Below are 21,863 nucleotides of genomic sequence, written 5' to 3'. Positions count from 1 at the left end.
TAATATAATATAATATAATATAATATAATATAATATAATATAATATAATATAAATATGATACCATAAAAATTTATTAATTATGCTTGGCATGTATGTATATACTTTTTATAGGTTGTAAAATGCTTCTATGAATGACATCTTTCCAAGAGAGAAAGTTTCTTATGGCGCTTTGATATAAATTTTGAAGCTCATTTTTCATGAAACATGTATCTCTCTTAAATCGATAAATTTGATCATTGGTTCGATGGTTTTTAAGTTGTATGCGGAATTTGTACATAAATAAATCAAAAAAACTATTTCTTTGACTGATATATTTATTTAGTTGTACTGCATATATTTCGGAGTGGCCGAGAACTTCGAGTACCCTTTGATCACCTTATTAATGGCATCCAAGAAGTCCTTTTCTGAAATCGCTTTTCTTCTCGATCTAATCGCAATGATACCTGCCTCTGTACAAACGCTTCTAATATCAGCTCCTGTAGAGTTCTGACATAATCTTGCCAATAACTCATATCTAACACCTCTTTCAACGCTCATTGATCTTGTATGAATCTTAAATATTTGTACCAAACCATCTAAATCTGGCACAGAAAACTCAATTTTCCGATCAAGCCTTCCCGGACGCATCAAAGCGGGGTCTAATGTGTCCGGTCTGTTCGTCGCCATCAAAACCTTAACGTTCCCCCTGCTGTCAAAACCGTCCAATTGCGAAATCAACTCGAGCATCGTCCTCTGGACCTCCTGTCCAGCGCCGTCTTCGTCACCAGAACGGGTCGTACCGAATGCATCGACCTCATCGAAGAAGATAATGCAACTTGGTTTGGTTCGAGCCATCTTAAAGATTTCACGAACCATTCTTGCGCCTTCACCAATATATTTCTGTACAAGCTCACTGCCAATGACTCTGATAAAGACAGAGTCGGTCCTGTTGGCTACTGCACGAGCTAAAGAGTTTTTCCTGTTCCAGGTGGACCATAGAAAAGAACACCTTTGGGGGGATCAATTCCGAGCTTCTCAAAGCGCTCTGGATGCATTAAAGGCATTTCTATGATTTCTTTAAGTTTTTCGATTTGTTCTTTACAGCCACCAATATCTGCATATGTTACATCTGGTTTTTCTTCAACTTGCATCGTTGTAACGATTGGATCGATCCTTGGCGGAAGTGGAAGCGTAATACTGAGAACTCGTCGATCAAGACCTACTCGAAGATTTTCTGTGATATCTGATGGTGCAACATTTTTGGAAAGTTCAACTACATATTTTCCTGCATGAGGTAATGAAACGATGTAATGTTGTTTCTCATTTGGAACTGGTGGTAAAATTTTATCACAATTTCCGATATATAAAAACGGTTCTGAAAGCATTTTTCGATCTTTTTCAAGATCCCATTCATTCATTGGAAGAAATCCGGTATCGCTACTACTAACTCCTCTGATTGTATCAATGCTTGATCTCATTTTTTTGATTTCTTTTTCTGTTTCTGTGATCTCTTTCGCATATGGCCCCTTTGAATATGTTTCCATAATTGCGAGATCTGTTTCATCTAATGGAACAAAGTCGTCATCTTTTTCTTCTTGGGTCATCAGACTAAAATTATGAAAACTGACACTTGGACGTTCAAATCGCATTCAAATATACGAAAAAGAATTCGCCGACCAATTATAAAAAATAAGGAAAAGTAGTATTGGCACTTTTAGCACAACCAACCAAAGTTTGTCAATTCAAATGTTTTAGTGGTTGTTTATTACCCAATACCTCGTGGTTGAAGGGCGATGCGACAGCCGCACTCAAAGCATTAGGTCGATAGCTTGATTAATAAATTTTTCAAGCAAATGATCATATGCAACATTTTTTATTATCTAATTATTGTTTTTTATAATCAAAATAAATTCATACAAATTAAGTTAGCTTGGTTCAAGGCCCCTCCTTTATATTTGCTATTACTCTCTGAAAATAACATTTTTTTTGTGTAATTTAATATATAATCTGAGTTGTGAAGTTATTATGTTTTTAAATCTTTAAGAGAAATGAGACTTAAAAATAAAAATATGTAATATCTATTTTAATAAATTATCCACAAATTCACCGCTTTAAACATAAATTAGGACAAAAGCACCAAAGAATTCGATTTTGGCTCTTCCATATTTAACAATGTTAATTCATCTTCTTCCTTTACTTGTACGAACAAGTAATCTTTTCTTAACATGAACACCCACATTTCAATGAAATTTAACAACAACAAAGAGACGTGTATATCAGCAAATATATAAATATCCCACGAGTCAGCAAATGCCAAAAAGCAAAATACGCCCAACGAAACCAAAACCAAAATTATTGACAATCTCGAAAATGAATAAATCAAATTAAACTTTTTCTTCAGTTGTTCATCTTCTTGAACTTGTCTTAATTCCTTTAGGTCAGTAATGAAACACATATACCTAAAGAAATTATAAAAAACCATAATAGCGCCGACATTCACAAGTCCCATTAATATTAATGATTGATAAACTTCTTCAGCAAATTCACTTGAAAAAATTCCGTAAATGAAAAATGCACTTGAAAATATTATATTCACATACTCATATATATCTATTGATTCACGTATGGTACATAAACCTGATAAAGCAAAAAGAATTGATGAACAATAAATTGTAAAATGCGCTTCAGAAAAATAATGATAAAAACTTTGTATTAAACGAGGAAATTCATTCCCAACTCTTTTGTTGCTCCAATTCCTTGAACAGAGAAAATAAAATATTGAGTTTGAAAGAGATGTAACTGAAAATAATGCTTGTATAAGATTTATATGACTGATAAAATATATCGTATTGAGGATCCAGACAAGAGATATAAAAATATAAATAATACCAAATATGAAATACATTTTTGAATATCCATAATCACGATAATCAATTAATGCTGAAGGATTCGTGAAATTTAGGCGTAAATGAAAAATTGTTTTGTTAGTATTATGACAATTTAAGAATATTGGTTGATAAACACCTTTTTTATCAATGGTTCCAATCCATGAAATCGGTTTTGAAATGTTTGAAAAGGAAAAATTTAAATTTGAAATAAAAAAATTTTCATCTTTGCATATTGTCTGTAGAGTAGGTGAACGCAATGCCAATGAAATCGTTTCATTTTTGTTTGCTAAAAAAATTCTTAATGATAAATTTTCTCGAGCAAAAGTAAGGTTATATTTACCATTTTTTTCAAATCCAAAAGAAGCGAATTGAATAATCTTTAGTTTTGTGTTTATATTGTATTCCTTGATATATGTAAGTCCGAATAAAAGGAAATACAACTCAAATAATCAATGATCATTATTTAACGTTCTCGTAACTTCGGTTCCAATGGATGAAAACTATCCCCTAAAACCTCTCATTTTTGACTTTGAACCACTTTATTGTAACTCAAGATTTAGTGATTTTTCCATAGTTATTCCAAATTTACAATCATCTCAATTTAGAATCCCAGTCCACCGATTCATTTTAGACTATTTTTCAAATTATTTTCATAATTTTTTTATATCAATGCCTGAAGAAAAAGAAGTTTGTATTTGTTTGCCTGATTGGGCTGTTGAAAATATATATCCGATTTTGAAATATATGTATACTTTGAAACCAATTGAAATCAATGAAGAAAATATTTCAGGAATTTATCGAATTTCAACTTTATGGTCAATTCCAAGTATTTTACAACAATGTACTGATTTCATTTCTGGAAATAAATTAAGCCCATTAGCTTCATTAGAAATTCTTAGCAAATTAGGAAACCAATTCCTTGACAGCTCAAAAACATTAGATATTCTTATTGATATCGTTTATAAAAACATTGGCTCGCTAGATTGTTCTTATTTTTCAAATCTTAATTTTAATATTTTCCATCAAATTGCCAAGCGCGCTTATGTCAATCGTCCTGATTCTGCCCAAATTGGCTCTTTATGTGATATAATTGAAAGATACATAACTGATAATTCTTCTAAAATCGGAAACTATCAATTTGAAATACTTACTAAAATGTTTTCAATGAAGACGCATCACAATGGTATTATTTCACTTTATAATATAGGTACAATCAAAGATTGGAATTGCAAATATTGTATTTCTAAAATCATTCATTATTGGCGTCACCTTGATCAGAACAAACTTAGTATGCTTCCTGTCACATATCTTTCACCTCTTTTACATGAGAGTTGTTTAAATGCAGCGAGTGAAGATGAAATATACAATTTTATTTTACTTGTTCATAAAAACCAACCAAATGAACCAATTGATTTATTATTCAATGAAGTTCGAGCAGATCTAATGTCACAAAACTATATTAAACAATTTCTTGAATCCGAAATAGTTCCTATTCAATGTAAACAATCACTTGACCTTCAATGTTCTTTACCAAGAAAAATACCAAAAAGTAATGTACGATGTTTACTATTAGGAGCATGTGATAATGAAGCACTTGAAGATGTCAAATTAATGTTTATAAATTGTTCACTTCCACATGTTGTAACGGTCCGCGCCGATAAAGAGTTTAACGTTAATTTTTCTGAGTTTAATTCAATTTTTGTGTTTGGGTTTTATAAATTTTGGAATCCAGATAAGTTAAGTAAAGATTTATATGATTTCCTTAAAAATGGTGGTGGAGTAATGATGGGACTTGGTGCAATTAGATCAGATGATTTTGGTATAGGTGAACCAATGAAATCAATTTTACCATTTGAATTAATCGAAAAAAATCCTATCGAATGCTGCCATTTTCTTAAATTAGAAAAGAAGTTAAAAGTAACTGCTGGTAGTAAAACAGCAAGATTAATGATTAGAGCAAAAGGAGAAGCATATCAATTAGTTTGGGATGATGGCATACCATTTATTATCAAAAAGAAAGAAGTACCTAAAGAAGGTATTGTTGCTGTGTTGAATGCATTACCATTTAGTAGTAAGATAATTGATGGCCAATGGGATAGAACAAATAAAGCTATAACTCGACATATTGTGAAAACAATTGTTATGATAGCCTCAACAATTAGAATTGATAAATGTTAATAATTATATAAAAATTTCTTGATATCTTTAATTTCTACATTAAAAAAAATAATTTAATGATATTTGTTAAATGTTTATTTAAATAAGTTTTTTGTGGAAAATAATTTAAACAAACATTGGTGTAAACCATAGAAATTTGTCACAAATTTGATGTTTCCGCATCAAAATTCATAATTAATTTTCATCATTTCCTTCGAACTTTAGCCATAGCAGCTAACAAATCATTCTTCGGTGGGATTGGCATTCCAGTAGCACCTTTAGGTCTAACAGGACCACCTTCTTCTAATTCCTTCATCATATTATCAAGAACACCTCTCTTAGAGAGACTCTTCTTTTGAGCTGCTTCAGCCTGTCTCTTTTGTTTCTCTTCGAGTGCCTTTTGTTTATCAATATCATCTTTAGCCCTTGCGAAATCGTTTGCAAAATCTTTCCAAATTTGTAAGAAATCGTTTAATTTTGTAGCTTTAGGATCTTCAGCATACATTGAACAAACTTCTTCATATAACATATTAACTTCTTTAATTCCATCTTTACCTTTAGTAAATACTTGTGAAGCCTTTTCTTCAAATTCGATAAACTTAGGATGAAATAGATCACCTTTAACAACGAGTTTTTCTGCCATTGGTAAAAAGTTTTTACATTTATTAAATGTACCATTTAATCCCATTAATTGCTTATTAATTATATCGATATCGAATCTTAAACAACTCTTAAACACTTCCATTTCTTCAACGAATTTAGCAGCTTCTGGATATTTCTCATAAATTGTTGATACTAAATAATGTAATAATGTATATCCTGGCTTATTACTTCTAATATCTTTTAATTTTGCAAGTGTTTCTAATTTAAATCCATAAGCTCCACCTCTAATTGTACCTCCATTTAAGTAATTACCAATCTTTAATATGACTGTCATTACTTTCTTTAAGTTTTCTGACTTTAATAATATTTGTAATGCATCCATGAAAAGATTTAATGGTGGTAATATATCTTTAACTTGTTGATCAAATGTTTGTCTAAGTAACATTAATTCAAAATGAACCGGGAAATTAACAACTGTTATTAATTGTGTAAAGAATTGTTCACAAACTCCAAGTTGATTTCGATCTCCTTCAAATCCTTGAATCAATTGAACTTCATCTGGTGTCGGCTGATTACTAATCATTCCATGAAGTTGATCTTCAGTAAATATATCATCGATTTGAATGATATGTTTGGTAATATCTTGATAAGACATTTTAAGTCTTGATAATAAGATAGCAATTGACTTAGCTTTGTTTTGATCAATTAATTCAATCGTAGGAGGCTTAACTGGTGCTGATGTAATAGATTCTGTTGAAGCTGTTGTAGATATCTTTTTAGCTGGCGCTACTGTTGCAAATAAGTCTAATATCGAATCTTCGTCAATTGATATTGTACTATCATCAATATCATTCCAGATTGTAGGCTTGATTTGGGCATCAGGAAGTTTAGCCCAGAAAATAGACTTAACCTTCTTAGGCGGCGCTGGATTCGGTTTAGGAGGCATACCGAAAGCTGGTGGAGGAGGTGCGCCTGGTGGTGGGGGAGGAGCTCCAGGAGGTGGCGGAGGTGGAGGCGGTGCACCTGGCGGCGGTGGGGGCGGTGGAGGAGGAGGAGCACCTGGAGGAGGAGGTGGTGGGGGCGGTGGAGGTGGTGGAGGAGGAGGTTCAAGTGAAGCGCCACCTGGTGGAGGTGGAGGCGGAGGAGGTGGGGGCGGTGGGGGCGGTGGGGGCGGTGGAGGAGGAGCACCATCACCAGAATCACCGCCAGAACCTATTCTTGATTCGGCTTCAGTAAGTTTCGTCTGAAGTGTTTCCTTTTCATCCTCTAACTTGGAAATTGTTTCTTTAAGTTCTTTAACAGTTTCATTCAACTTATTAATTTGCTCATTATTATCATTACTATTATTACTATCATTCGAATCTTTAACTTCAGCTTTAATAGGAATATCTTTAGTAGCTTCAACTTGAATTGACTTTTGATTTAATTCCTTAATTTCTTCTTTAAGTTTTTCAATTTCTTCATTTAACTTATCGATTTGCCTTTCAGCTTCTTTAACTTTATTCTTTTCAGCTTCAATTTGGTTATTTGACTTTTGAGTATGATCAGAAAGTTCCTTCTTAAGTTTCTGCGTTTCATCAGTTAACTTAGCGACAGTTTCCTTTAATTTCTTAGATTCAGCCACAGACATTGTTGAATGTGTCTTTAATTCAGCGATTTCTTTCTTCTGTCTTGTAATTGTTGATCTAAATGTTAATTCATCAGCAGTATAATTAATGATTTTTTCGTTAAGTTTTGCAATTTCTTCATTCAAATTAGCAATTTGATCATTTAACTCATCAATTTTCGCAGATTTATCATCAGATTCTTCAGAACTATTTTCACTTTCTTCATTATCATTATCACCAGAAGATTTCTCTGATTCATTATTTGATGATTCATTATCTTCTTCATTATCACTTGAAGATGATGATGATGATGAAGATGAACCATTTTGTTCTTCATCATCATCAGAAGACTTTTGCTTAAGGTTTTCTATGTCATCCTTTAACTTATTAATTTGTTCTTCATAATCTTCAATTTGTTTATTCAGGATATCAATTCTTCGCTTTTGTGCTTCAATTTCTTCTTTAGATGAATCGATAGCAGACAAATATTCTTCTTTAAGTTTCTCTGAAGTAGTTCTCATTTCATCTTCTTTAGACTTATAACTTTCTAATTCAATCTTAAGATCTTCTAATTTCTCTTCTAATTCAGCTTTAGTTTCTTTAGAATCTTTATATTTCTCTTTAACTTTATCTAATTTCTCTTGAAGTTCATCTCTTTCATCTTCAATTTCTTCTAATTCTTCAATTCTTTCTTTAGAGATTTTATATTTCTCTCTATATTTCATTTGTAATTCTTTAGATTCCTTCAAAGCATTTTTGAATTTCGTTAATTCATTATTCAAATTCTCTACTTCCGAATTATTATTACGTTGACTTTCAAGTTCTTTCTTTAAGTTCTCAATTAAATTCTTTGATTGATCTAATTCATCACATAACGTTTGAGCCTTTTCTCTAAGTCCTTGAACTACACCTTTCTTCTTATTCATTTTAGTTTCATATTTACCAATTTCTTCTTCAAGTTTCTTATTTCTTTCAGTTAATATTACCATATCTTTCTTATTTGTTTTTGTAGATTCCTTTAATTTGTTATATTTATCTGTTACTTCATCCTTAGCATTAGTAATAAATTCACAATGTTTTTGTAATGCATTAATTTGTTCTTTTAATGTATGGATCTCTGTTGAATTTTCTTTAGATTGAGAAGAACTTTTACCACCGAAATTATTAAATAGTTTGGCAGGCATTATAGAATCAGCTAAATAATTATGATCTAGAAATTGTGTTTCTTCATATAATTGTTGATGAAATGAATCTAATGGTATTGAATTACTTTCAGTTAAATATAATTGATACCCTTTTTCACATGTCGCAGCTTGAAATGCTGCTTCTGATAACGAAAGGTTCATTCCCTTAGCTAAGTATTGACGATATATGATTAATAAGTTCGATAGAAACATATATACATTTGACTTCTTCTTGGGATATGTTAACGCAATATCCATCAATGAAAGGTTGATCAAGTTAATGTACTTTGATGCATGTTTAACAAGATATTTACGAACGGATTTATCGTTGAACGGATTATACATTTTCTTTGAATGTGGAAACGTTTCATGTAATGGTTTTAATTCTTGTTCAATATATTCGAACAAATTCTTTCGAGCTTGAAATGCACGTTCAGCTTCAGTTAATTTGATTGATGATAATGTCTTTAAGATGTTGTTTTGGGTGATCATTATCAAATAGTCAACACGACTTTTGACATCTTGAAATCCGGAGATCATAGCACTGAGAAAGATAATTATTTGACGAACTGTAAGTGAGTCCGGATTGGATTTGCAGACGCTTTTGATTGCAGAATACGCATCTTTACTTGACATAAGTTTTGCATTGTGATTATGATCAGTTGAATAATAGATAAATGGAACTAACAACACAAGGATATACCCAAAGGCTTTGGAGCTCTTGACTTGAAAAGAATTGACCAAAAAGAAAAATAGATTTTTCTCGGATAACATCTTCTTTTGACCGACGTCAACGTTAGCAACGGCATGAAGACATTGGAGTACAACGGTGAATAGTTCCATATCATTACTCTCTTTAAATTTCGATAAAAGAGAAATAAGAAATGATAAACCGTTGTTCTCGACAAATCGTTCAAGCCATGAAACTTTGCCTGTGCTTAGGTTAACACGTAATGAGTTTAGCGCTTTGAGGGCTGTACTTTGATCTTTCTCCAGGTTCAATGTTTTTAAATACTCGAGAAAACACTCTGGTGACGGAGAGTTGGAATCGAAGTACGCTTGGCCCTGGATGAACTGCCATTGCTTCTTTGGTGTGAATTGGGCCATTTTTGCAATTGTTTCATCTGATAATCCCATGTCGTTAATGAGAGAGTCGAATAATTCTTTGAGTTTTTCCCCTTTCGGACATTCCTGCTGTAAATCTAATTGCCGGAAAGGAACAAATAGTTCCTTTGGGACGATTTGGGATTGTCCGCTCATGGTTTGATGTTTCTGAAAAAGTTTTTCAATGTTTTATTTGTTTCTGTTTGGAAAAAGGTATTCAAATTGAACTGCATATCATCTCCCTCACAAAGTGACTGTAGGTTTGTGGTTGAATATGGGAAATTATTTTGCTAATAATTAGCGAGCATAGCTATTGTAAGTTGAGTGTGTGTTTTAAAACGAAAAGAATAATAAAAAAATGAGATTCAAAATCAAAAAATGAGATTTAGTTTAACAAAAAAGAAGACATTTTGATCATTGAAATGCGTTGTCTTTTTAACACGAAGTTTTTATGATTTAGTGAAATTTAACATCGAAATAATTTATGAGATCATTTCGAATAAAAAGTCAAATAACCAATTGACTACCACCTTTTAGCTTTGTGGCTGAGCAGAAATGAGTGTTTTTGCTTGTTTGAAGTTTTTTATATCATTTTACGGAATTGGATTGGTAACCGAAATTTGAATCGCCTTTAGGACAAATTCGATTTTATTCGAAGTTTGCGATTAAATTTTTTTTTATGATCAAACATTGAGTAATTTGTGAAACGACGAAGAAATTGTTTGAGGCAGTTACTGGCAAATTTTGAGAATGAGCACATTGAACTAACAGGTATGATTTCAATATAGTAACCGTTTTCTCCGATGTCAAAAACCTCCGAAATTCTCATAAAAGTTGCCTGTCAAAATGTTGCACATCGAAATTTTTTTGATGAAGTTGTATATTTACGACAACGAAAACCTCTGTCAATTTTATCACAGCTTTTTAATAGGGAGGTTGGAATTTATAAATTAAAATATCTAATTATAAAACATAAATATAATAGTATAATTTTGAAATTATTATATACTTAATATATTATTCATCATATCAAACTAAATAGTGTGTTATGCATTCATATTTTTTTCGAAATTTGTGTTAAAAAAACCCCTTTACGGATTTCACATTATTTTTTGTCAAAGCCAGATTTATTTGAATGGTTCATATACTGGTATTTCTCAGAAAATTGAATGGACTCAGAATTCTGGGCTGTCAAGTATATTAAAAAGATTTTTCCCGAGAGAATTAATGCTTTCGGAAGAATTCAACAAATAAATTTTCTTTAATATAACCATTATATATGATATTAAAAGCATTTATGTTTTATTTATGATCATTATAAGATATTGATGTTTTTCAAAAAAGATTTTCCTAATAGTTACTTTTCAAAATATTCAATGAGATATTTCGGTTTTAATATTGAAAAATTGATCCATTCAATTTAAACCGATTTGTGTGGTATTTAAAAAACAGTTTTCATGGAAGCACGCGCATTTCCTCAACCCATCTATGCTCAACCAGTCTCCGGCGGAATGTGGGTTCCACCAGGTTTTGTTGTTGGTTCATACCCTCAGCAAGCAAATGGATTCCGCATTCAAAAAAAGCCAAAACATTTTCGAGTTGCCCGATTATGCATTGGGCCACAAGGCACACAACAACCGACTGAAGTTGCATATCCACAACGATTTACTTCAAAATCTGTTGAGCCACAGCAAATTTTACCTCAAAAAATAATATCAAATGTTTCTAGATCGCCTCCTCCACCTCCCCTTTTACACTGTACAGCAGTGCCTGAAAAGAAGGAGAATGCTCCACAAGTATTTGACATTGTTCGAAGAGGGAATTTCCCTGGCATTGTGTACGATGTTAAAACCTCAAGCGTATCACTACTCTAATGTGGTTCTTTTCAATATGTATGTTTAAGATAGAGACAAAAAAGGAACAAGTAGTCATCTATTTATGCCAATAAATAGGACCACATCGTTTCATTTCGTTTTTGTCGAACTTTTGTGTGAAAATTTCAGGTGTGTTCAAATTTGAAATTAGAATTGAAATTCAAAAATAGTTTTTATGGACGCTTTTGACAATAGTTTCAATGGTTTATTGTTGCATAAAAGCCAGCGTTGTCATTTTGGTCGGCAAAAAGGTTGACCAGTCAACGGGCTTGAATATGACACTCTCAAAATTGAGATACGATCGTGTTGTAAAATTTCAGAACGATTTGTGTGAAACACGAAAATCAAAATTACTCAAAAAATGGTAATTGTAAGATATTTGATCGTCGTTCGTGTTGAGAGGTGGAATGAAAATGTCTAACTCGACATGAGCAACTCAATTCTCTTACTTAAAAAAGCGCCAATGCAGGAAATGTCTTGAGGAAAATAAAAACTTTTTTTTTGATTATGAAATAAGATATTATTTTTAAATGTAAAAATACTTCTTTCATGGCCATGCTTGCTTTTTTTGTTGCCTAATTTTTTTTTTGTTTTAGGTATTATGTTTTTTTGTGAATTGAGAATTCAAATAATAATTATTTTGCTTATCAAATTTTATTCTCAATAATCCCTAAAGCTTTCCAAAGCCGTTGTTATTCATACACCATTATAGCATTTGCTTCCAATTTTGAATATAATTAAATTTTATTAATGATTTTTTTTTTTCATGTTACTTTTGACTGCACGAGTGAGGCCATTTTGGGTATAGATAAAATTAATATGAAGTTTTAAAGAATTTCAATTAAAAAAACTATTTTTTAAATATATTATCTTCTGATGTAATTTGGCCTTACCTTCGTTTGTTTGCGCAGTTAAGTCGCCAAAATTCTAAAAATCTAATTAAATTTGTGATTTCTTCCTGAAAAGAATTTCTTCATCTTTCACTTTTTAACGGTTATGGCTGACCTTTCCTTAAATGAAATACATTGCTGCATACCTTCTTGCCCAAGCCGGTGGTGATGCTTCCCCATCCAAAGAAAAGATCACAGCAATTCTCGAAAGTGTTGGAATTCAAGTTGATGCAAAGGCAATTGATGCTCTTCTTGAAAAATTAAATGGCAAGAACATCGAAGAACTCATCAAGGAAGGATCATCTAAATTAGCTGTTGTTGGTGGAGGTGCTCCAGCTGCTGCCGCTACAACTGCAGAAGTCAAGGAAGAAGAAAAGAAAGAAGAAGAAGAAGTTGTTGAAATGACTGGTGGCTTCGATGATCTCTTTGACTAAGTTCATAAAACATTCATCCCATATTATTTTTATCTTTTAATTATTTCAAATTAAGCTCTTTCATCAAAGAACGTTAAGATTATCTATCGTTGGTACGTTTACAATTTTAAAATGGTGGACGTAACACCAAAAATAAACAAAACACAACAAACTTATGATACATTTATTGCATCCCCATCTTCTCGAATGGAATCGCCATTTGTCAATGTTCGTGAATATCAACAAAATGTTGCAAATTTAGAAAATGAAATATTCACATTAAAAATTCTTTTATGGCAATTAGACAGAAAAAATAGATCATTTTTGAAGTCAAATAATGTTTCAGAAGATGTGATTGCAAAACTAATTGAACAAGAAAAAACAATTGCAAAATTAAATTCTGAAATTGGAAATAACAATAAAGATGGTAACACACTAAGTGGAAGACAATCACCTACGTTAAAAAGACAATTACAAGATGCTTTAGATGATAATATTCGTTTGCAGAAAAAACTTCAACAAAAAGAAAAACAAGAATTATTATCTGCAACTGAAAGTTCTTCTATGTTAGATAAAGGTGCTCAACTTTCTATTGATAATGTTGAACTTCGATCTCAAGTTGAAACATTAAATGCCGAAATATCAATTCTTCGTGAAGAAATAGAAAAGCTTAAACAAGAGAATGAAACATTAAAATCAAATTCCAATAATATATCAAATGAACTTAACAATAAGATTAATGATCTTCAAAATCAGAACAAAGATTTAAATAATCAAATAGATGAACTTAACAAAACTATTACCAAACTAAAAACAGAAAATGAAAGTTTGCAAAACGAAAATGATGATCTTAATCAAACAATTAATGATTTAAGAGATGAGTTAGACAAACTTAAGCAAGAAATTAAAAGTAAAGATGACTTAGTAAAGACTAAAGATGACGAAGCACGTGCTTTAAATCTTCAATTAAACCAACTTCAAAAAGATAATTCAACAATTATGCTCACATTGAACATTGATAATTTCAATGAAGTCATAACTAAAATCAAAGATCTTGAAGCAGACAATGAATTCCTAAAGAACCAAAATGAAAAACTTGGAAATGCTATCGAAAGTGCTGAATCACAAATTGATAAATATAAAAATATTATTGACGAAAAAGAAAAAGACAATGATAGTATTGAGTTCCTTCAAACAGAGAATTTGCAGTATAAAGAACAAATTAAAGAAGCATTAAAAGAAAATGAAGAACTTAAAAAACAAATTAATGAATTACAAAAAACAAAAAGTGGATCACCGAATAATAGTTTAGTAAAAGACAACTCAAGAATTGAGAAATTAGAAAAAGAAAACCAAAAATTGAAGAAACAAAATGAAGAATTACATCAACAAATTGATAATTTGCAAAAATCATCTTCAATACTTAATAGCCGAAGTTTACTTCGAGATAATTCACAAATACAAAAATTAAAGAAAGAAAATGAAGAACTTAAAAAGCAAAACGAAGAATTACATCAACAAATTGATAATTTACAAAAATCTTCTTCGTTATTAAGTAGTAGAAGTACAACTAAAGACAACACACAAATTAGGAAATTAAAGAAAGAAAATGATGAACTTAAGCAACAAAAAGAAGAATTACTTCAACAAATTGATGAACTTCAAAAATCTTCTTCATTATTAAGTAGTAGAAGTATCACTAAAGATAATACACAAATTAGGAAATTAAAGAAAGAAAATGATGAACTTAAGCAACAAAAAGAAGAATTACTTCAACAAATTGATGAATTGCAAAAATCCTCTTTATTAAAGAGTAACATTTCTATTGATGAAATTTCACAAATACAAAAATTAAAGAAAGAAAACGAAGAACTTAAACAACAAAAGGAAGAATTAAGGCAACAAATTGATAATTTACAAAAATCTTCTTCATTATTAAGTAGTAGAAGTAAAACCAAAGAAAATACTCAAATTAAGAAATTAAAGAAAGAAAATGATGAACTTAAGCAACAGAAAGAAGAATTACTTCAACAAATTGATGATTTACAAAAATCCTCTTTATTAAAGAGTAATAACAATAGTTCAATTAGAAGCAATTCTCAAATTCAAAAATTGAAGAAAGAAAATGATGAACTTAAAAAGAAAATCAATAATTTACAGAAAAATAATGAAAACAATTCAAAATCATTAGATGACACACAAATAATTGCAAGTATTTCAAGTAGTATTTCACAACCTAATAATTATTATGAACTTATGAAAAATTATCAACAAATCATCAAAGAAAATGAAGAGCTTAAAGACAAAATTAAAGAACTACAAGAAGGTAATACTGAACTTGCAAGTAGTGAAATGTTTGATGAAGAAACTTCACAACTAAAGAAGAAATATCAAACTTTGTTAAATGAAAATAAAGAACTTGAAAATGAAGTCAAAATATTAAAAGAAAATAATTCTTCAAATAATAATTCTAAATTTGAAGAAATGGAACATTCACAAATGAAGAAACAAATACAAAAATTAATGGAAGAAAACCAAATTTTAATTAAGCAAATTAAACAACTTAAAGAAAAAAATAGTTTTGATGAACAATCACGAAGTTATCAACCAAAAGATTTTAGTAAAAGTATGAATTCATTTATTGAAAATGCTAAAATAAAAGAATTACAAAAACAAAATAAAGAATTAAAAGAACAACTTGAAAGCATTCAAGAAAAATCTAAAAATAATTATATTGAAAAATATAATTTGTTATTTGAGCAATCATGTAAATTAAGTTTGAGACAAGAAGAATTTAAACAATATATTGATAATATTTCAAAGAATAAATTTGATTATAACATACAAATTTCATCAGAAATGTTATCTTCTCCTTTAAATACTAATTCACCTGTTGCGATAATTAAAAGTAGAGTTAAAAACTTAAAAGATAAAAATCAAAAAATTAATAATGATCTTGAGCAATTACAAAATGAATTTGTTGATAAAGCATTTGAAACTTTATGTAAACAAGAAAATAAAATTAATTCATTAAATTCATCAAATAATAAACTAAAAGAAAAAATTAACGAATTACAAAATCAAATTTTAATTATACAATCAGAAAATATTGAGTTAGTAAATGAAAATGATAAACTTCATTTAAACTCAAAGAACAATGAAAAAGTTATTAATCTACAAACACAAATACAAAATTTACAAATTAAAAATAAAGAACTTATTCAAGAAAATGAAGAAATGAAAGAACAAATTGAAACAAATCAGCAACAAATTGAAAAACTTAATGAAAATAATATTAAATTATCAAATAATATTAAAACTTTACGTTCTTCACAAGATAAAAATTCGAATCTTAATGAAAATCAAATTAAAGAGTATAAAAATCAAATCGAAATTTTAACAAAAGAAAATACTAATTTATCAAATCAAATAACAAAACAATTAACATCACTAAAAAGAAATGAAACATTAATTAATGAGCTTCAACAACAAATTGAAATTCTTAAAAACGAAAATACTGATTTAGTAAATGAAAATGATTTACTTCGTATAAATAATAACAAAAATAATAAAAATAATAAAAATAATTCTTCATCAATACAAACGAAAGAAGAAATTAAACAACTCCAAATGCAAATTGAAATAATAAATAATGAAAAAAATGATTTAATAAAAGAAATCGATCGATTAAATGCACAAAATAAACAACAAAATGTTGATTTTAAAGATCAAATCCAAACACTTCAAACCAAGAATAAAAGTCTTTCAAGTGAAATTACATCATTAAAAGTACAAATTTCTTCATTTGTTTCACCAATTAAAAATAATAATAATAATTTTGATAAAAATCAAATTAATGAATTAAAGCAAAAAATTTCATTACTTGAAGAAGAAAATAAAAGATTAAAACAAACAAAAACTGTTCTTGGAAGTCCACATCAACAAGAACAAATCCTTGAAGATCAACAACAAATTGAAATACTTCTAAAAGAAAAACAAGTTTTAACCAAACAAATTATAGTTATAAAGCAATTTATTAATAAAAACATAAAAACTTTATTCCAAAATCTTTATAAACAAAATGAAAAAATTAAATCAGAATTTGAAGAATTTAAAAATATTTGTAAACAAATGTTTGAAGATATTAAAAAAGCAGCGATGATATGTATACAAAGTTCAATTAAAATTAATAAAATATATTCAAAAGCGCCATTAACTCGTGAAGAACGTAAAAGAATAACAATAATACAACAAAAATGGAATAGTAAAGTAAGTAAAAGTCTTGCTCATTTCATTGATGAAGAAAATGAAAAAAGTTTTCTAAACGCAAATGTTTCAAAAGTTACAAATATAAATGGAAATAGTTTTATATATTTACAATGCCAAAGATTAATAAATTCAATTTGGAGCGCATTTGGAAATAAATCTGGTGAAGAACCAAAAATAACTGAAATTAAGTCAACGAAAGAAATACAAAAAATTATTACAAATGTTGTAAAGATGCAACATATTGGCGTGATTAACTTACAGAGTCAAATAGAAGATTTAGAAGAAAAAGGCGATGGATTGAATCCTAAAATTTCGGGTTTAATTTCTAATTTCAAAAAAGAAGTGCGGACTTATAGAACTGTTTTACATAATGACCATCAGCAATTGATGTTAGCTATATCTACCAAAGAAAATGAATTTTTGTAATAAATATTTTTTTTAATATTTTTTGATATTAATTCAATTTAGCTAAAATCATTCGAAAAATTAAAATTGTTCCATGTTCACTAATTATCTTTCAAATGAATAACATTATTCAGTATATATTTATATTCCTCGTAAATTTGCTCTTCAAGAGAAGTTTTGAAATCATACCCAAATAATTCTGTTTTTTAACCTAGTTATTTTTATGAAACTTATTAATAAATTGAAAAAATAATGTTACTGGAAAATATTTGACTTCCAAAAGACATATTATTCGAAAAAATTTATGGGAAAGTTTAATTTGATATTATTGAAGATGTAAGATTGCAAAAGAAATTTGGATTGGATTTATCATTATTTTATGGAAAGCCTGCTAAAAATGGAAACAATAAAAAGAAAGGAAATTTTAAGGTTAACTTAAAAACAACAGAACCTTGGATCGAAACAGATAAAACGGAGACAATTATTGTAGTAACTGCACTTTTAATCATTGTTAATGCAACAATCATTTTTTTATTATTGAATCAAAACCACACCAAATCAACTCTTCATATGTTTACACATTTAAAGATATTATATATATACATAACCATTTCATAAACGCACAACAGAAAATGTCCACAAAGTTATGATAGTTTTACTTTTCATATTTCTCTTCCATGTTAATCATTGGATCAGTCATAAATTTTATTTTATCATTTTCCTTCTTCTTTCTTGTTATCACACACACAACAATGATTCCGATCACTACTACTGCCGCTCCGACAGATAATCCGATTGTCAAGCCCTTTTTAAATTTCATTATAACGTCATCATGCGGACATTCGTTGAGAATTTCGTTCTTCTTAACGAATTTATCACAGAAGAATCCTCCTTCGTAAGAATGCGCCACCATTACTTTTTCGATTTTATTATCACTTCCAAATCCTGGTGAAGATGTACCATAATAATATACACATTTTAAGTTAATGCACTTAATAAATGCATAATATCCAATATAACGAACATTTTCTCTGATAATCAAATTGACCAAATTTTTAGCATTAGCAAATGCTCGATTTGCAATTTTAGTAACAAAAATTGGTGTTTCTAATGTTTCGTCAGTAATTAATGGTGGATAACGAATTATTGTTGAATGATTTTTATTCCAAAGTATTACATCGCCATTTAAATTGGAAAAAACCGGATTTTCTTCAGATACTTAAATGGATAATATATTGTTGCATGATTCAAATGCTTTTGATTCAATTGTTGTTAATGATTTGGATATTGTAATATATGTTAAATTTATACAATTATAAAATGCTTTGTCTCCAATAAATTGTACATTTGGCCCAAGTGTTAATTCTCTTAAGCCTTCACATTCATAAAATGCATAAGGTCCAATATTTTGTAGATTCGTTCCAAGTGTTAATTCCTTTAATTTTTCACATAAACTAAATGCATTTATTTCAATTATTTGTACACTTTCACCTAAAGTAACTTTCTCTAAATTGTGACATTTCATAAATGAACGTTCGCCAATCGTTTTAACATTATCACTAATTATAACTTCTCTTAAACTTTTACAATAATAAAATGCTTCTTCATCAATTCTTTCGATTCCTTTTCCAAATTGAACCGTTTCTAAATTTAAACATTGAATAAATCCTCTTTTATAAATTGCTTTAACTGAATCTGGAATAATAATATTTATTAAGTTACATCCCTCAAATAAACTTTCCCCAATGAATGTAAGTGAATTAGATAATTTAACATATGTTAAATTTGAACAGCCAAGAAATGTATTGTTGCCAATTGTGGTCACTGAATCTGGAATTGTGATATTATTTAACAGTTTACAATCTGAAAATGCTGATTCGCCAATAGTTTTTAATTGATTACCAAATTCAATTTTTTGTAATAAACAAGATTTAAAGGCTCCGAGTCCTATCGATTTGACTGAGTTTGGAATTCGAACTTCTTTGAGACCTGAATAAGTAAATGTGAATTGTTCAATGATTTCAATACCTTCAGAGATGTTAATTGTACTGAGAGAAGCACATAATGCAAACGCAGTACGACCAATTGACGTTACTGTGGTTGGAATTTTGATATCAGTCAAATGAGCGCAAAGAGAAAAAGCTTTTGGGCTAATGGTTTGGAGACTTTGACCTAATTCAATATTTTCGAGGAAATTACAAAAGCAGAATGCGCCAGTTCCAATGAAGGTGACTGATTGTAGATAAACTTTTTTTACAGTAGAGCTTGCAAATGATTCATTTCCAATCGTTGTAATTGTTGATCCACACTTGATTGTCTCTAATTTCATCCAGCTGTAAAATGATTGTTCTGGAATAGTTGTAACATCATCGGCAAATTGAAGTGTTTTTGTATCATTTTTATATTCCTTGTAAGTTCCTTTCTCGAGATCAGTAAGATTAACGATTAAGGTTCCATTTTCTTTAAAGAATTCTTGGTAAGAGAAAAAAAAGAAAAAAGAAAAAAGCAACATAAATTCGCACTCTCAAACAGGAAAAAACCGTCCATTTGAACTGTAAGGACTTCAATAACTCGATCCGGCATATTGAAAATTGAATTATACTAGCGGTTGTATAACAGTTTTGGTCAAATTGACTATGCTTGTTCGATTACAAATTTTACCAAAAGCATTTTTATTCTACAGATTGGAATGAATTTTATAAAATTACTCTAAGTCGATCATGAATTGTGTTTATTTTGCCTCTTTTATTTTTTCTTCCTTTGGTTCCCGTGTACACAATCGGCAAGAGATCGGCTCCACTAAGTCCTAGCTATAAACTGAAAACATTTTCATTGCTACCTAAAATTCTGGAAATTTGGCAAACAGAAAAACTATCTTGATCACAAAAAATTGTTTCTTCTTTGTGTAAAAAGTTATCTTTGTGAAATTTTATTCTAATCGAAAAATTGATTATTTAATTATGAATATATTTTGTAGAATCGGATTCCGATATCGTTCATCGGTTAGGATATGTGGTTTTCATCCACGGGAGCGGGGTTCGACTCCCCGTATCGGAATTAATTTTTTTCATTATGAATAATGAAGAAATAAATTTGGATCTTGTTTTACCTCATGACAAAAAGATTCAAATGGATTACTTTTTTAACTACCCCTGTATATTTAATTTAAATCTTTCTGGTTATGCTTATGAATATATTCCATTATCAATTTCCCAATGTGTTCTTCTTCAATCCGTAGATTTAACTTTCACACCATTTGACCGACCTCCGTATATACTCTTTAGCCTCCCAAAGCTACGTGCACATCCACAAAATATTACTTTTGGTGAAGGACATAAATGTACGCCTCGACTTATGTATAATATTATCAAAGAAGCTACCTCATCTCTTTCACAGATTGTCATTTCGTATAAAGATTTTGATCGTAATATAAAAAAAATTTCAATTTCACCACAAATTACATTATTAGATTTTATAAATCTTGTTCACCCTGATCTTATTCATCTATGCGATTATCTTTTTTTAGTTCGGACTTTCGACAAATATGCACTCAAACTGATTCCTGAAGATATTCCAATGTCCCTCTTTTTTTATCCAGGGTCTATATGGTCTCTTGAGCTTCGCTATCTTCCACAGTCACTTCCTAGACCATGTTTTCCACTTCTTGTTGATTTTTTAAGCACTTTTTCGGATAAAGATATATCTGATGATTTATATAAACGTTCCAAATCCTTATCAGTTGAATCCATGAATCAATTTCTCTCTGATTTCTTTGGCAATAAACAACTTTCTACACTCAGTTTCAATATCATTTTGCAAAATGATACATATTTGAAACTGAATATTACTGCCAATGGACGTGTATCTTTAGAATGTCCTGAGGAATATTATTATGACTTCGATATTCATGGCGTTTCCCTCAGTTATGTTGATGGGAAGCCATTGATTTTGTTTGGCGGAAAGGCATTAGTTCTTTCTAAGACTTGTATTCCAAATTTGCTTAGCATTGCTTCTTATTTCACGCCAACTTATCCCTCCAATACTTTGAATAATATAAATTTGGATTTTAGGGCTTTGGTTGATTTGAGTAATTTTAGAATGCAAAGTAATGTTAACGTTGAAAATTATGATGAAGAATTAAAGAAATTGAGAAATGTTAAATCACTGTTTAAAAGAGTTCCAAAAAATACTAAATAAAATTTGTTTATTTTATTCTTTTATTCTTTTTTTATCTTTGTTTCGTTTATATATTCATAAATAATAATTTTAATTTTATATGTTCATTAAATAAAAGTAAAGCAAAATATTAATTTAACATTAAAAACATTTATTTATATTTTTTAAACTTATTTGAAATGTGTGTTTCCACTTTATTTTTCGCAGTTATAATTTGGTAGTCGCCATTTTCTTTCGTGTATTTACTACTTCCGTTTGGAAACAGAACATATTTATCTCCGTTGGGAAAATGCGCTTCTTTTTGACCACTTGG

General features: G+C 29.5%; 5 protein-coding genes across 5 annotated transcripts; 2 read left to right on the top strand and 3 right to left on the bottom strand.

Moving 5' to 3' along the window:
• Window positions 1–319: 319 nt before the first annotated feature.
• Window positions 320–835, bottom strand: GO595_003653 (26S protease regulatory subunit 7; the record flags this gene model as incomplete). The annotated part of the gene is made up of 1 exon (XM_067916697.1): window positions 320–835. One exon carries the CDS (start codon window positions 833–835, stop codon window positions 320–322), a length of 516 nt encoding a protein of 171 aa, XP_067776194.1.
• Window positions 836–945: 110 nt separating this feature from the next.
• GO595_003652 (26S protease regulatory subunit 7) lies at window positions 946–1,584 on the bottom strand (the record flags this gene model as incomplete). The annotated part of the gene is made up of 1 exon (XM_067916696.1): window positions 946–1,584. The coding sequence occupies one exon, from the start codon at window positions 1,582–1,584 to the stop codon at window positions 946–948; it is 639 nt and encodes a 212-aa protein (XP_067776193.1).
• Window positions 1,585–5,230: 3,646 nt separating this feature from the next.
• Window positions 5,231–9,679, bottom strand: GO595_003651 (Formin-like 2 Domain containing protein; the record flags this gene model as incomplete). The annotated part of the gene is made up of 1 exon (XM_067916695.1): window positions 5,231–9,679. The coding sequence occupies one exon, from the start codon at window positions 9,677–9,679 to the stop codon at window positions 5,231–5,233; it is 4,449 nt and encodes a 1,482-aa protein (XP_067776192.1).
• A 1,301-nt stretch (window positions 9,680–10,980) lies between these two features.
• GO595_003650 (uncharacterized protein) lies at window positions 10,981–11,397 on the top strand (the record flags this gene model as incomplete). The annotated part of the gene is made up of 1 exon (XM_067916694.1): window positions 10,981–11,397. The coding sequence occupies one exon, from the start codon at window positions 10,981–10,983 to the stop codon at window positions 11,395–11,397; it is 417 nt and encodes a 138-aa protein (XP_067776191.1).
• A 1,015-nt stretch (window positions 11,398–12,412) lies between these two features.
• Window positions 12,413–12,721, top strand: GO595_003649 (60S acidic ribosomal protein P2; the record flags this gene model as incomplete). Its single annotated transcript, XM_067916693.1, has 1 exon — window positions 12,413–12,721. One exon carries the CDS (start codon window positions 12,413–12,415, stop codon window positions 12,719–12,721), a length of 309 nt encoding a protein of 102 aa, XP_067776190.1.
• Between the last annotated feature and the right edge of the window lie 9,142 nt (window positions 12,722–21,863).

This window comes from Histomonas meleagridis, assembly GCF_020186115.1.
Source record: "Histomonas meleagridis strain 2922-C6/04-10x chromosome Unknown contig_224, whole genome shotgun sequence".
NCBI lineage: Eukaryota > Parabasalia > Tritrichomonadida > Dientamoebidae > Histomonas > Histomonas meleagridis.
Note: the sequence above shows the minus strand (reverse complement) of the source record. Positions and strands in the feature narration are given on the sequence as shown.